General features: G+C 43.5%; 1 protein-coding gene across 4 annotated transcripts in view; it reads right to left on the reverse strand.

Moving 5' to 3' along the window:
- Nucleotides 1–15501, reverse strand: part of LOC310846209 (phosphatidylinositol 3-kinase regulatory subunit gamma) — a 251809-nt gene that overhangs the window by 229134 nt on the left and 7174 nt on the right. For all 4 annotated transcript variants that reach the window (XM_083742394.1, XM_083742392.1, XM_083742395.1 and 1 more), the window contains exons 3-4: nt 4442–4537; nt 3853–3930 (exon numbers count right to left, since the gene is read on the reverse strand). In XM_083742394.1, coding sequence (XP_083598520.1) covers nt 3853–3930; nt 4442–4537 — 174 coding nt within the window. The remainder of the gene's footprint in view (nt 1–3852; nt 3931–4441; nt 4538–15501) is intronic.

The following is a 15501-nucleotide window of genomic DNA, read 5'->3' on the forward strand; positions in this document are numbered from 1 at the left end:
AATTCTCAGGCGGATACATCTGGAACCAGAGATTTGTCAGTTTTTGTTTTCTCTATTAGGCCTAGAAGTTCACCTCTTGCCACCACTGTTTTCCTCTGTTCCCCAGACTCCCTTTCCTGCAGAGTTAGTTCAGATCCCTATCTGCCCTGTATCTTCTGCTGTGAAGACACATGCAAAAAAAATTCATTCAGCTTCTCTGCAATTTCCCTTTTAGCACACCTTTAATTATAATAAAGAGGGCATCCTCTTGGTCTTGGCAGTCCCTCTCCTGATCTGAACCATACACTCCACTTGAGCTTCTGATATTGCATTTTTGAACCACTCCCAGCTCAGGGGTCAGGATTCGAGGGTTCAGGTACGGGACAAGAAGTTCAGAACTGGATGGAAGTGACAAAGATGTCCCAATAAGCTTCCCCACCTCTGCCATCAAGTTTTAAAAGACAAGGCATGGTGCACTCCCCATGAGACTCTCTCACCTTGTGGGAATGTTGAGCTTGCAAGTGCACGCTGCATCAGGGTAGGTGTGTCTGCTCCCATTTGTGAAGGCTTTATACTCCTATCTCTAGTCCTGTAGTCACCTCTTCCTTTTCAGCCTCCATCATGGGCTGATCAGAACCCACCCCAGAGTCCACTGAGTGGGTGGATAGGGCCCACTTCGCTTTCCAAAGTGGCTGAAATTGGGGCGGGAAGGGAAGGTTCTCCCTTCCTCCAACCCAAATTCCCACACCACAATCCTCCCCTCTGTTTCTTTTTTTTTTAATATATTTTTTATTAAGGTTTTTGAACATAAATGCAAAGATAAAGAACAATGTAACATATATCATAACATATTTTCTTAACTACTTAGGACTCCCTCACATCTCCCGCTCCCATTTACATCGTTGTCAATTCTTGCCCGCAATTTATCATCTTGTTTGCAATCTTGTGTCACATTCATTTAACTATAGTCTATTAATTCTCCAATAGGTTTATAATTTAACCTCAATTTACTTATCATCATAATTTCATCTAATTTAGTGGTGCAAAATTATTTATGATCTAGCATCCTTTCTTAGCACTCAACCAAATTGCAATGTTTTTTAAAATAACTCTTAAATTTCTTCCAATCTTCTTCAACCCTCTCCTCTCCCAGGTCTCGGATTCTGCCAGTCATCTCGGCCAGTTCCATAAAGTCCATCAGTTGCATCTGCCACTCTTCCAGGGTGGGTAGATCTTGAGTTTTCCAATTCTTGGCGATGAGTATCCTTGCTGCCGTTGTTGCATACATAAAAAATGTTCTGTCCTTCTTTAACACCTTCTGGCCGACAATACCCAGAAGGAAGGCCTCTGGTTTCTTGGTAAAGGTATACTTAAATACCTTTTTCAGCTCATTATATATCATTTCCCAGAAGGCCTTCACCCTAGGGCAAGTCCACCAGAGGTGAAAGAATGTTCCTTTGTTTGCTTTACATTTCCAACATTTATTATCAGACAAATGGTATATCTTGGCAAGTTTAACTGGGGTCATGTACCATCTATATATCATTTTCATAACATTTTCCTTCAAAGCATTGCATGCAGTGAAGTTCAGCCCCGTGGTCCACAACCTTTCCCAGTCCTCAAACATAATGTTGTGCCCAATATCCTGTGCCCACTTTATCATAGCCGATTTAACCATTTCATCTTGTGTGTTCCATTTTAACAGCAAGTTATACATTCTTGAAAGTACCTTGGTTTTAGGTTCTAACAGTTCTGTTTCCAACTTCGATTTCTCCACCTGGAACCCTAACTTTTTATCATTTTTAAAGACTTCTTTAATCTGAGCGTAGTGTAACCAGTCTCGCACTTTATCTTCATTTTCTCCAAACTCTGCAATTTCCAATTGTTTCCATCTTTTTCTAATATTTCCCAATATTTTGGCCATTTGGCCTCCATATTGGGTCTTTTTCGGGCCTTAGCTTCCAGAGGTGAAAGCCACCTTGGAGTTTTGTTTTCCAATAAGTCTTTGTATTTTGTCCAGACATTAAACACTGCTTTCCTGACAATATGGTTCTTAAAGGCCTTATTGATCTTAACCTTGTCGTACCATAAGTATGCATGCCAACCAAAAGCATTGTTAAAACCTTTCAGGTCCAGTACGTCAGTGTCTTCGAGAAGTAGCCAGTCTTTTAGCCAGCAGAAAGCTGCGGCTTCATAGTACAACTTTAGGTCTGGCAGGGCAAAGCCCCCTCTTTCTTTCGCAATCCTCCCCTCTGTTTCTTCTCCCTTCTCCATCTGAGCCAGCAAATCCAAGCCTGATTCCAACAGTGCTGCAGGCTCATGACAGTACATATGACAGACAGTGCAAGACACTGGAAAGCCCACAACACCTGCTAGCTTTTTTGGGGGGGTGGAGTTTATTGAGTTACTTTATTAGAAGCTTAGGTCATGGAGAGGAAGGGCAGAGTAGTGTGCCCTGGCCTCCTTGCCCTGCTGCTAAACTCACCCAGCTACTTAACTTGCCTTGATGCTTTTTCAGCTGAAACAGAGGTGGTTCATCAGCTGGGGCTCCCCTTAGCTCCTGCAGTGGGCTCCCCTTGCTACAAGAGTGACCCAAGAGGTTCTGCATGATAGACAGAATCACCCTGATGATTGCACTGGCACCAAGAATAGAATTTAGTCCTTTAACCCAATGCAGAGGACTTCATAAGCACTACACAATTCAGATCTACATTCATTAACTCCTTGTGGTCCATGTTCATAAGTGGTCCCTATACAGTGGTACCTCGGGTTAAGTACTTAATTCGTTCCAGAGGTCCGTTTTTAACCTGAAACTGTTCTTAACCTGAAGCACCACTTTAGCTAATGGGGCCTCCTGCTGTCGTCGTGCCGCCGGAGTACAAGTTCTGTTCTCATCCAGAAGCAAAGTTCTTAACCCGAGATACTATTATCTGGGTTAGCCGAGTCTGTAACCTGAAGCGTATGTAACCCGAGGTGCCACTGTACTCAGAAGGCTTGTGTTCTTCTCTGGGAGATGATTTATAATGAAATGAAAAAGGTATTTAAATATACCTTCCTGAAGAAACCAGAGGCCTTTCTCCTGGGCATGGTCGGCCAATTGGTGCCAAAGAAAGATAGAACATTTTTTATGTATGCAACAACAGCAGCAAGAATACTCATCGCAACGTATTGGAAGACTCAAGATTTACCCAACCGGGAAGAGTGGCAGTTGAAGTTGATGGACTACATGGAATTGGCGGAAATGACTGGCAGAATCCGAGACCAGGGAGAAGAGATGGTGGAAGAAGATTGGAAGAAATTTAAAGATTATCTACAGAAATATTGTAAAATTAAGGAATGTTAGAAAGATGTTGGAATGAAGTTACATGGCTTTAGCAGAAATGTTATAAAGAATTAAGTACAATAGATTGTAAATGGATTAAAGGAAAAAATAATGTTAGAATTTGTCAAGTTAAATGATAGGACAGAAAATTGAGGAAGATGGAAAGGATTTGCTGAAACAATTAATTGAAGTGGAATACAAAAAAAGGGAGGTGTGAGGAGGTCGTTGAAACAAGTAAAAGAAAGTTAATAACATTGAAAGTATTGGATGTGTTTTTCCCCCCAATTGTTTTTGTTTTATTTTTGTTATGAATATGTAGTATTTTTGTCTTTGTATTGTATTGTATTGTATGGTTTCGTTATGTTTAATTCTTTTTCTTTTTTTCCTGTAACTTTCAAAACTTTAATAAATATTATTTATTTATTTTTTAAAAAAGAAGGCTTGTGTTCTTCGCAACAGGGAGAGAACTCCACTTTGTTTTTTTGGGTTTTTTTGGAACCTTACTGCTTGAATGCTGCTTTCTGCATAGAACCCCCAAAGCCATGTCTTACCTGTCAGAAGATGCTGCTTGAGTTGAGCATCGCAAAAGGAACTGGGAGGTGATCGGTAAAGGACTTCATTATCTAAGCCTGTAAATGCAATAGAAATGGGGGGGAGGGGGAGAGAGAGACACACACAGTAAGATTTTCTTATCATACAAAAATGGTCAACCAATCAAGGGGGCCTTGAAGAAGTTCCAGGCAGTGAAATTACACCACCAAGAGAAAGGGTCCAATTATATTTACACACACACCCTTTACAAACTGAATAATTTATTCCTTGAACAACTGCATTTCAGTCACAATATTCTGACCCCGTCCACTTTTGCCTCTAGCACTGCTCACTATCACGATGCGGCCCCTGGAAGGTTGGCCTGGGTTGGACCTGGCCCTTGGGCTGAAAGCAGGGAACCACTGTCCCTGGGCACTGTCCAAAGGGGCAGAAATAATGAGCCAGCTGCCTCCTCTTTACAAAGGCCACTGCTTCTCTGGAATTTGCATATATACTAATAGCAAACATATACTGATCAGCAGTTTAGGATGTGGAATGTCAAACAGCAGCAGCAATGAAATTTAGCAGCAACAGAGTTTTTTCTTATACCTTCTTTTTCCAACGCTTCAACAAGTCTCTTTACAACCAGCAGTGCTTGTTCAGGGAGATTTAACCAGTCAACAAACTCCATCTGCCCAGGAGGTCCTGTTAGGAAGAGAGAGGCAAACAAGACTGTTGAACTCATACACTCCTCATTCCAGCATAATGAAAGCTAGGATTGTCAAGCAGCAAAATTGTCAAAGTCTCCTACAGGCTCAAATTTGCAGGATATGTTTGGTGCTAGCTGGCCAGGTACTATCTTTAAAAAGAATAAAATTGATTTGGTTGCTACTTCCAGCTACTAAACTGAATGAACAGAGGAAAGGTAGAGAACCTGTGACCCTCCTCTAGGTGTTGCTGGGCTACAACTCCCAACATCCCTCACTAGTCACAATTCACTTGCACGCCATTGAGTTTAGAAGAACAGAAAATTATCATGTAGTTTGAGCATTAAGTCACTTGAGTGTCTCACTTTCCCCCACCTTTGTCGGATCACTCTTTTTTAAAAAATTAAAAACTATTTTTATTATTATTTATAAAATGGCTAAAGTTTTTAAGTGCTGTACAAAAATTTAAAAGCAACAAGCTGATAATCTAATAGACATGATGCCAAGGAGGAAGCAGGAAAAAAGCAGCTTCAGATAGTAATTCTTTACATTAAATGACATTGTATCACCCAGACTCTTATTAATTTCCCAAGACTCTCATTGCATCACAATTTGTTCAGGAGGCATGTGTGCTCTTAAACTATATTCTATCATCAAAAAGTCTGTGTTCTCTGTATTTTTAAGCTATTGTTTATCATGGATTTTGTTATACAGTACTCTTATCTTAAAAGGCACAATCTATGCACAATATATATTGTGGGTTTTTTCTTTGCTGTGGTTGTCAGGAAAACTACACTGCGTCTGAAGTTTTTTTGTCTGTAGTTTTTTTTAATGAAATTTTTTTGGGGGAGAAAGCATGTGGATACAGATGGTCTCCCAATTCTAATATGTATTTAAGCAAGCTACAGAAAATCTGCTTCATAGCTCCAGATCTCCAAAACATGGACCTGACTTTCCGGTGCAGGTTTCCCAAACTGTGACTATTGCACATTTATGAGCATGAATCCTGGCCAGCAGATGGCCCTAAAACCACAAAAATCAGAGTCCTGTTCCAGTCCCGAAGAAGTGGTAAAATGGACAGCATCGGAATCTCATCCAGTATTTGAAGCTGGAATTACGGACATCAGCACTTGGACAAGGGCTCCTTACATTATAAAACCCAAAGTGAGCTCATCTCTGCAGCAGCTTTGCACAGCAGAGTCTGTCAGGTACACAAAAATACCCAAGTGTCTTATGATACCTGGAAGAGCAAATCATCATACTGTAATAAATTTTAAATGTGTAAATAATAAATCTTTAAGGTGCCACCAGACTAGACTTTTGCTGCAACAAACTAACAAGGCTACCCCTCTAGAAATTGTTACAAAAATATTCAGAAGTAGACCCTGTACATTCATGTTTATATTTGTAACTCTCTTCAGTGCATCACTGTCTTGAGCTGGACTCTGTGGGTGTCAACAGCATGATGTACGGGAAGAGCAGACATTAGGAGTGAAGTGGGAATGGTCAGCAAAAACTAGAGTTGCCTCATTTTCTGCATCAGGAAATGCAGGAGTTGCAATTTGCAGTCTTAGTGTTCATAGAGCAGCACTGAGTCGCTCCAAATCCATTCCCGTGTATTTGATTGAAGAAGTTCTTTCAGTGTCTACTCTAAACTAAGTCTAATTAGGTTCAGGTAAGTGTGCAAAGGATGTGGTCTACTGCACAATTCTCTACAACCCTGCAAAACGGGATGCTGCAATTCTTCCAACTTTGAAACGGGCAAAGAATCAGAAAAGCAATATAAGAGCTTAAACAAACATTTGTGCTTGGAATATATTTGAGCTGACTCCTATTTGCAAGTGCAAAAGTGAAAGCTACCTCTGAAAACCAGAAAACAATTCCAGCAGAAATAAATGATTACACAGTCAACAGTTGCAAAGTAGCTACTTGGCAAGGAGACGCTGAAGTTGCATACACACATATGTATTCATAAATGTATACATACATCCTTTTATTTGTATGCTGACTTTCCATAGATAAAACCATGCTCAGGGCAGCTTACAACATGAAAAAACAGGTAACTAAAATAGCCATCAACAATAAATAAAAGTGTGTGTGTGTGTGTTGCTTTGATATTTTAATTGCATAAAACATCCTGTAACTAGTCCCAGTGAAATATGGTGTATATATATAAATATTTCAAGTAATAAAAATAAATGAATAAGGGTTTATTTCCCATGAAACTGGCACGTAGTAGGAAACTACTGTCTGGCAACCTGATACCTGACTATCATGTCTTACTCTACACACACTTTTGCTTCCTCTCTGTAGCACCTTCGGGGGTGGAAACTACGCTAGGTCAGGCCAGGTAAAGGTAAAGAGACCCCTGACCATTAGGTCCAGTTGTGGATGACTCTGGGGTTGCAGCGCTCATCTCGCTTTACTGACCGAGGGAGCCGGCGTACAGCTTCTGGGTCATGTGGCCAGCATGACTAAGCTGCTTCTGGTGAACCAGAGCGCACGGAAATGCTATTTACCTTCCCGCCAGAGCGGTACCTATTTATCTACTTGCACTTAATGCTTTTGAACTGCTAGGTTGGCAGGAGCAGGGACCAAGCAATGGCAGCTCACCCTGTCGTGGGGATTTGAACCGCCGACTTTTTGATCGGCAAGCCCTAGGATCTGTGGTTTAACCCACAGCGCCGCCTGCCAAAGGACCATCTAATCCAGCATCCTGTTCTCACAGTAGCCAACCAGATGCCTGTGGGAAGCCTGAAAGCAGGCCATGAGCGCAACAGCACTCTTCCTTCTTGTGATTCCCAGCAACTAGCGTTCAGAGGCATATGACTTCTGACACTAGGAGAATGCTACTGTGGCTGGTAGACATTCACAGCCTTATCCTCCATGCATTTGTCTATCCCACCCTTTCAGGCCATCCAAGTTGTTGGCCATCACTCTGCCTTGGGGGTAACAAATTCCACACCCAAGTGATGGAATGTGTGAAGAGGACTTGAACATTCCAACTTTCAGCTTCCCTTAATGACACCAGGTTTTAATATTTAAAGAGGAAAAGGAAAAACTCTGTGCCACCGCTTCTGCAGCATAATACATAATTTTATACACCTATATAATGTCCCCCTCTTTCCTAAACTAAAAACACACAAATATTTGTTTCTTTTTCCTGAACCTTTTCCAGCGCCACAATATCTCCTTTGAGGAGAGGCTCCCTGAAATGTACACAGCGTTCCAGGTGTACGCCATGGATTTATAATATGACATTAGGATATTGGCAGTTTTATTTTCCACCCCTTTCCTAATTATCCCTAACATGGAATTTGTATTTTCCACAGCTGCCACACACTGGGTTAACATTTTCATCAAATTATCCACCATGACCCCAAGCTCTTTTTTTGCTGCTCATTCACTGCCAGTTCAGGCTACACTAGTGTTTATGTGAATTACATCACTTTACACTTTACATCACTTTACACTTGCAGTGTACTAAGATATCCCCCAATCAACTGCCTAGAGTTTCTATAATTCAACTGTTTCCATCATTTGATGTGAGGGACTGGTGGGCCCCTGACGAGTGTGCCCTGGAGCAAGGAGGGCTGAACTCTAATGTGGGAGAGGGGGGCAGTGGTTTGTGGGGATCTGCATGAGCCGGGAGGCAAGGATCAGAAGCAAGGGAAACTTCAGAGCTGGAGGAAAAGGTAGGTCAGGCAAGTGAAGGGCCCGGTGTTTCCCCACCCATTCCTGCACCACTGTCTCCCAGAGCCAGGAGGGAATTGAAATGGGAGGCACAGAGAAAGTTTCCACGCAGGCGCAATTTCTGGCTGTGTGCGTCTGTTGGGGGAAGGTACATAGGCTGGTGGTGTGAGAGTGGCCCCCTGTTGCTGCAAATGCTCCCTAGAGTGCAGGGCTGGGAATAGCTGCCTAGCCATGAGATTGGTGTGCATAGATATCCAGAGCTATAGAGAATAAATACTTAATTATCTGCCCTGGCTGGGAAGCACCCTTGACATTTTATATATTAAATGTTTGTAATTACGTTTACTGTTGATGTTTTATTGTGCAACCAAATAAACGGAATGACTCTCCCTCCAGGAATGCCAAAGGTGTTTTTTCTTATGTAGGTCTTCCTTTGTACACTTGTTATAATCCTATTATAATCCTGTTAATTGCAGTGCCCTAAAAAATCCAGTTTTGCCATTTGCCAACAAACTAATTTGCTGTCTGAAACAAATGCCACACAGTACTCCATGAAACCTTGATCCTGGCTCACCTTAGGGTTGATTCATAGTACCTCTGGTACCATGTTGAAATGCAGATTGGTAACGTGGTCCTAATCCATACACAGAGGAAAGTGTCACCAGTTTCTACACCAGCCACACATAGCCTGACAGCACTGGCTTTTTCATGCTGATCAGCAGTGAGAAGACACTGGAAAAGTGGACACTGTGTGCCCAGAAGAATAATGTGCAGAGTGTACTGCCAGCTCCTATGTGTCCAGGTTCTCATGAATAAGGCTTTGGCCAAAGCCCAAGGATTCAGCTTTGGTTGAATCTGGATTTCCATCAAAGCAATCCTAAAACTAAAGATCAAATGCTGAAATAAAAAAAAATGGGTCAAACCTCAAGAGCTGGCAAGTTTTAGGGACAGTGGTAGGCACACTGGTGTGCAAGCAGCTCACTCAACACAAACTCAGCAATGCCATTTTTCCATGTGCCTAAAGCAATGGCCTTTTCACAAGTTAGGAGAAGTGTGTTCTAAAGGAAGGGGGAAATCTCTAATGATGGAATTTTAGTTGAACTAAAACCCCATTTTATTATGTGTTGGTTTGAAGCAACTCCTCTTGTAAAACCCTGCCTGTCAAAACTGGGTCAAGTTTGTTTGTACTCTTTGGTTTCATTGGCTCTTTTCTGACAGCTGGATGGGCGGAAGGAGATGCTTCTCTTCACACCTTTGCCATGAGCAGCTGGGCAGGGAGGGAAGGCTGCCAAGGACACTAGGCCCCCAGGGAAAGGAGGAGGCAGAAAGGGAGCTCTAACTGGGCAGGATATAGCCAGATGCCCGGCCATGGTAGCTGAAATTGACACGGGTCGTGAGCTATACAAGGCCAGTAAAAGCACCAGCGCCCCTTTTCCTGGGTGCAAGCCACACTGAAGCCCCTTTCATTTGCCAAGCAACACAGTACTGGTTTTTCCTTTCTTTCCCCAAATGCAATTTAATGATCTTTCAGGGATCTTTCCCCCACCCCCCAGGGCAATCCCGTGAATCTGAGAGTGTAACGAAAGAACTACGAAAGAGGCCGAAATTGGTTAAATTCAGCCAGGCAAGCAGTTAAAATGTAACCAGCTCAGTCAGATGGGTGTTTTTTGTTGTTTTTTCTATGTGCAAGACTGTGATTTTGTTGCCTTGCTTTTTTTACAAGCTCTGACAATCTGGCTTCATTCGTTTAAAGGGATATTTCCTGGAATTTCTTGCTAAATTCTTCTGTACGTGCTGCACAGTTGTTAAGCTACCACATGATTCCTGGGGAGAATTCACCAGGTTCTATAAGATTTGGTGTCCTCTGGGCTTTGGGAAAATAAAACTAAGGCTCCTTTCTTTTTATTATTTCCTAGAGCTGCTCTGGATAGAGAGTTCCCTGACAGGTAGCTGGACAGCTAGTTTGTTAGGAGCTTCAGTCTGAAGGTAGCAACCTATTGTGATTATGGGGGGGGTTACCCTTCCACAAAAAGGGGCTTTGCCAGGAAGACCCCCTCATCTGTCACACTGTTTTTTTTATTTTAAAATTTTTGTTTCTTTTAAAATTTGCTGGCTATTCCCATGGGTGCCTTGCTGTGATGCCAAATGTTTTATGACCCCAGCCTACCAAATAAAAATATAATTTTTGAAATTACTTTTTAACTGAATACAGTAGGTGATGGGAAAGATTTTTGGAGTTCTCACCATGCCCACTTTTACACTTTAGCTATTTGCATTTTGATATGCAGTCACAAGCACCCATCTGAGGGTTGACTCTGGGTCAATGCAGCCCTTGGCCTGAGAATGGCTTGGCCACCCTGATTTAGCATTCTGGCCATTAGCCGCCTTGAGTTCCTTCCCGGGATGGGGAACCTGTGGCCTTTCAGATGTTGTTGAACATCTGACTGGCTAATGACTGTTCTTCAACCTGGGGTCCTCGGATGTTGTTAGAGTACATCCTGACCATTGGCTAACGTGGCTGGGGATGACGGGAGCTGTAGTCCAGCACCATCTGGAGACCCCAGGTTAAAAACACTGATCTGGAGGACCATAGATTCCCCATCCCTGCTTTAGCAGAAGATGCAGCTTAACTCTCTACATTTGAGGTTGGTGGCAATGTAAAGAAGGAGGGGCAAAGGGAACTTTACCAGTCTGGAGGAAAGTTGTACACCCACCTTCCAAAGTCCCTCCTCATCTTACCTGAGGTGCATGGGGACCTTTTTATCCTGGTTTGCTTAAGAGCCTTGGAGCATAAGATCTAATTCCCCCGCTGCCTAGTCACTGAAGCATTTTCTGTGCTAACATGACAGCTGCAAAAATCTAGAAATGTCAACCAAGGAGGTGACACTACGGGGAATAAGAGAGTTTCGCAGTAAATTGAGGTCCCTTTTCCACTTGAATGGTGTGGAAGGCAGCAGGATTGCTCCTATTGGTCTTGGGCAAATAGCATGTTAAACCATCGCAACTGCGTCCCCTTCCTCCTTTGCCCCCTGGTCCTTCCTAGGTCTTAACACTAAGGAGTTTTGACTTCAGCCACACATAGCCAGGAAATGGACCGTTAAGGCTGACATTTCAATCTGCCCTAATGTCAGTACAGGCCAAAGGAAACAGCTAGTACAGAAGCTGGCCAATGCATTAAACTGACCCAGATTTTGTGGTGGTTTAAACAAAAAATCTGCAATGCAAATGAAAAACTACATGATCGTGCGTGGCTTTTTTTTTTTTTTTTTTTTTTTTTTTTAGACAGAAGGATGAAAGGAGCCCTGTGGAGAATAGGGATATCAACAGCAAGATCAGCACATCCATCTCTAACATCCCCTAAAAACTCATGTACCACTGCAGAGATCTCTGCTGCACCAGCTGAAAGCAGCACAGCACAGGTTACCTCTGGCAGTGTTCCCAACAGCTGCAGTCCTCACAAAGCCCTATAGCAGAGTGTTGCAGGAGTGGAGGCAGATCCAAAGTCAGCCCATTCCCAGAGGGGGAGATGATTCAGACTCTTATGCTGAAACTGTGTGGAGTTGGTATGGCATATAAATAAAACATAACAGCACCACCCCAATGCATCTTCTCACCTCGGCCAGAATGAGCAACAGGGCTTTGAAGCACAGCTTCTAGCCAGTGCTTTGCTTGGCTCCCTTTTTAAATTTATGTTAAAGCAACCAAAATGCTCCACTCCAAATGATCTCTCTTCAAAATATTTTGTCTCTATAGTCTTTGGTCTCTCCATTTTTGCCATGCTCCATGTTTTATCTAGCCATTCTATTATAGAAGGTAATTTGGTGGGTTGATTTGGTGGCAATTAAGCATTCTGGCTCGGGACGCAGGTGGCGCTGTGGGTTAAAGCCTCAGCGCCTAGGACTTGCCGATCGAAAGGTCGGCGGTTCGAATCCCTGTGGCGGGATGCGCTCCCGCTGCTCGGTCCCAGCGCCTGCCAACCTAGCAGTTCGAAAGCACCTCCAGGTGCAAGTAGATAAATAGGGATCGCTTACCAGCGGGAAGGTAAACGGCGTTTCCGTGTGCGGCTCTGGCTCGCCAGAGCAGCAATGTCATGCTGGCCACGTGACACGGAAGTGTCTCCGGACAGCGCTGGCCCCTGGCCTCTTAAGTGAGATGGGCGCACAACCCCAGAGTCTGTCAAGACTGGCCCGTACGGGCAGGGGTACCTTTACCTTTACCTTTAAGCATTCTGGCTACTAATAATAGGTTGTTAACAAGGATCTGACTAGGTTTATTCACACCGTCTCCTCTGTACACAAAATGAAGTCAGACTGGAGAATTCATGGTGGTGCCTTTAACCCCTGCACTTTGGAGGGGTGATAAAAAGTAAGAATTGCCCCAAGGCCAACATGTAATTTGAGGTGAGAGACTGTGGCCGTCCAAAAAGGGCTGTAGCTTAGTAGCAGAACTTCTGTTTGCGTACAGAAGGAAGAAGGTTCAAGTCCCAATATCTCCAGGTAGGTCTGGGAAAGATCCCTGGCCAAATCCCTGAAGAACAGCTGTAAGTCAGGGTTGACAACACTGAGCTAGATGCATGGAGGTGTCTTGGTGGAAGGCTGCTCTCTATGTTTCAGATGCTGTTGGAAGGTTAACTTTGATCATCCATTACCACTGGCAATGCTGACCAGGGCTGTGTGTTCTTCGGCTCTGTCAGGATCTGGCATGGTTTGGCAGCCCTGGATAGAGGAGGAGAAAGTAGAGGGGTGTGTGGCCTGAAGGCTGCCACCCAGGGATGGAGGGGGGGTGGCAGCAGGGGCAGAGGCCAGGGACTCACAACAAAAATTTTGGCACCAGTGGGCCCATGCCTAGAAAGCATGGGTCAAGCAGGAAAATGGTTCGAACCTGTAGTTTCCAGGCAAGGAAAGAGCGGAAGTGTGGATGAGCCTTACATCTCTAGGGAGCCCACAAGAGCTCTTTGCAGCCTGTGGACTAAACCAAGCATTCCTGAAATGTTATCCAAGTCAATTAAAACACAGCCCCAGAACTTTTCCTTCAATTTAATTAATCAGTACATTTTTAATGCTTCTCAGAGCAGAGGCTGTCAAGGCCACAGAAGAAATGAACAACGTTTGGTCCTAATTCATTAGGAATTATTTTTAGCCCTGCATCTGTGCAGGGGTGACTGGGGATAATGAAGATGGTAAAACCATAAACCCAACCAAGAATAGGGGAGAAATCCATTCGGTTCGCATTTTTATAGGAAGCTACTAGATTCAATACATGAACCCAAGCACTGCTATCCTTGAAATTCATTCCTCTGAATTTTGCAATGCTGTTGGCCAGCTTAAAAAAAGGGGGGGTGTACATTAAAGAAGAGCACACACAAAAATGTGTGTATTAATTTTTAAAATGCATTATGTTAAGAAAAAAATTGCTTGCAAAAATGTATATATTAAGAGAAACAGACAGAAATGCATATTTAAAAACAAAACAAAAAGCAAACTGATGCGGGAATGTGGAACACAACCCATATCTCAGTCCCCTGAGAGATACTTTCTTTGTGGGACAGCACAGCTTCATAAATTGTTGGCAGTCATCCTCTGTGACTAGTTGGAAGGAATTCCAAACCTTTTGCTCAGGGAACAGGAGTCAGCCACAACTGCCAAATGACCTCCTTCCCACCCCTCAGCCTGCCTGAATGTGCTGCTATGGCAGGTAAGAAAAGTGGCGTAGAGAGAAGATGCTGCCTCTTTGGGAGGTGGTATGACCCACCTCTTAAAGGTTATGGGTTGGATTCAAAGTAGACCCACTGAAAGGAATGGGCATGACTAACCTAGGCCCATTCCTTTCAGTCTACCCTGGCCCACTAAGTAGAACTCTGTTGGATACAACCCACAGGGTAGTGTTCAACTACTGCATCCCATCAGTGCAAGGATTTTTGCTTGCACAAAATCACTGCCCCTCTCTCTTCCCACTGGGTGTTCCCCGTGGCCTCTCCAGATTTGCTCCAGAGGCTTAAAGGAACCCATAGAACAGATTTAGGGGGCACACGCAAGCAGAAATCCTTGCACTGATGTGACGTTCACTTAGCACTACATTCCACCCACAACCTTTAGGAGGAGGAATCATACCACTTCCCAAATAATAACTTCTGTATACATTACTATGTAAATAACAGAAGAATTAAGAGAGCCGAAGAAGCTGGGGAAGTTTACTGTGTGCACATAGGCACACTAAAAAGGAAGAGGCTACAAAAATCAGCCAAGGGAGGGCAAAGCAGAGGTGCCTTTATCAGCAACTAGCAACCTGGTACCTGGTGTCGCTTGGGAATTCTAATAAAACAAAAAATTCAGTGCAGTTCCAAATGGTTCATTCAGCCCACCATCTTGAGTCAATATGGTGTCCAACTGTATTTAAACATAGAAGAAAACCTGCTCCTTGGTTTCAGGAACCAACACACAAAATTTGGTTGTGAACTCTTAAGAGGTGTACAAATGCAAAAGAATGTAAGGGGATGAAGAGAACTACAGAATTAGAGGAACAGAAGTGGAGAAGAAGAAGAGGAGGAGTTTGGAGTTGATATCCCGCTTTATCACTACCCGAAGGAGTCTCAAAGCGGCTAACAATCTCCTTTCCCTTCCTCCCCCACAACAAACACTCTGTGAGGTGAGTGAGGCTGAGAGACTTCAAAGAAGTGTGACTAGCCCAAGGTCACCCAGCAGCTGCATGTGGAGGAGCGGAGACGCGAACCTGGTTCACCAGATTACAAGTCTACCACACTTAACCACTACACCACACTGGTTCTCATACTGGAACAGGTGGGGGGGGGGAATACAGCCTATTTATCCACATATTTTAATATACTCAATGGCCCATCTAGCACCATACATCCTGCTGTCTATGGCAATAACTGTGTAGAACAGAAGAAAGCTACATTTTTGGATGGCCCTCAAAAGAGGAACACGGTCCCAAACTCAGCGATCCTTTTCTAGGGAGAAAAAAATCATGACGAGAGCTGCAGTTTGAGGTCAATTTGTGGCTGTCTCCACTTTGGCTGCATTTAGGAACCACTTTTTTCACAGTTCGATTAACAACCTCTGTGACCAATGAAGCATTAGAATTCCTCCATATGTTCACAATAGCAAAGGTATGACTCAACCAGCAGCACGGCCCAAGGCAGAAAGTGTGTCAGACATATGCCGCCTTGAGCAAGGCACTGTGGGTGTGCACTGTGAGAGGGGAGCTGCTGGAGAAGTGCAATGATTCGGATGAATGGATGGCTTGAGAATT

The sequence above is a fragment of the Podarcis gaigeae genome, assembly GCF_964106915.1.
Source record: "Podarcis gaigeae genome assembly, chromosome: 6".
In the NCBI taxonomy this organism is placed as follows: Eukaryota; Metazoa; Chordata; class Lepidosauria; order Squamata; family Lacertidae; genus Podarcis; species Podarcis gaigeae.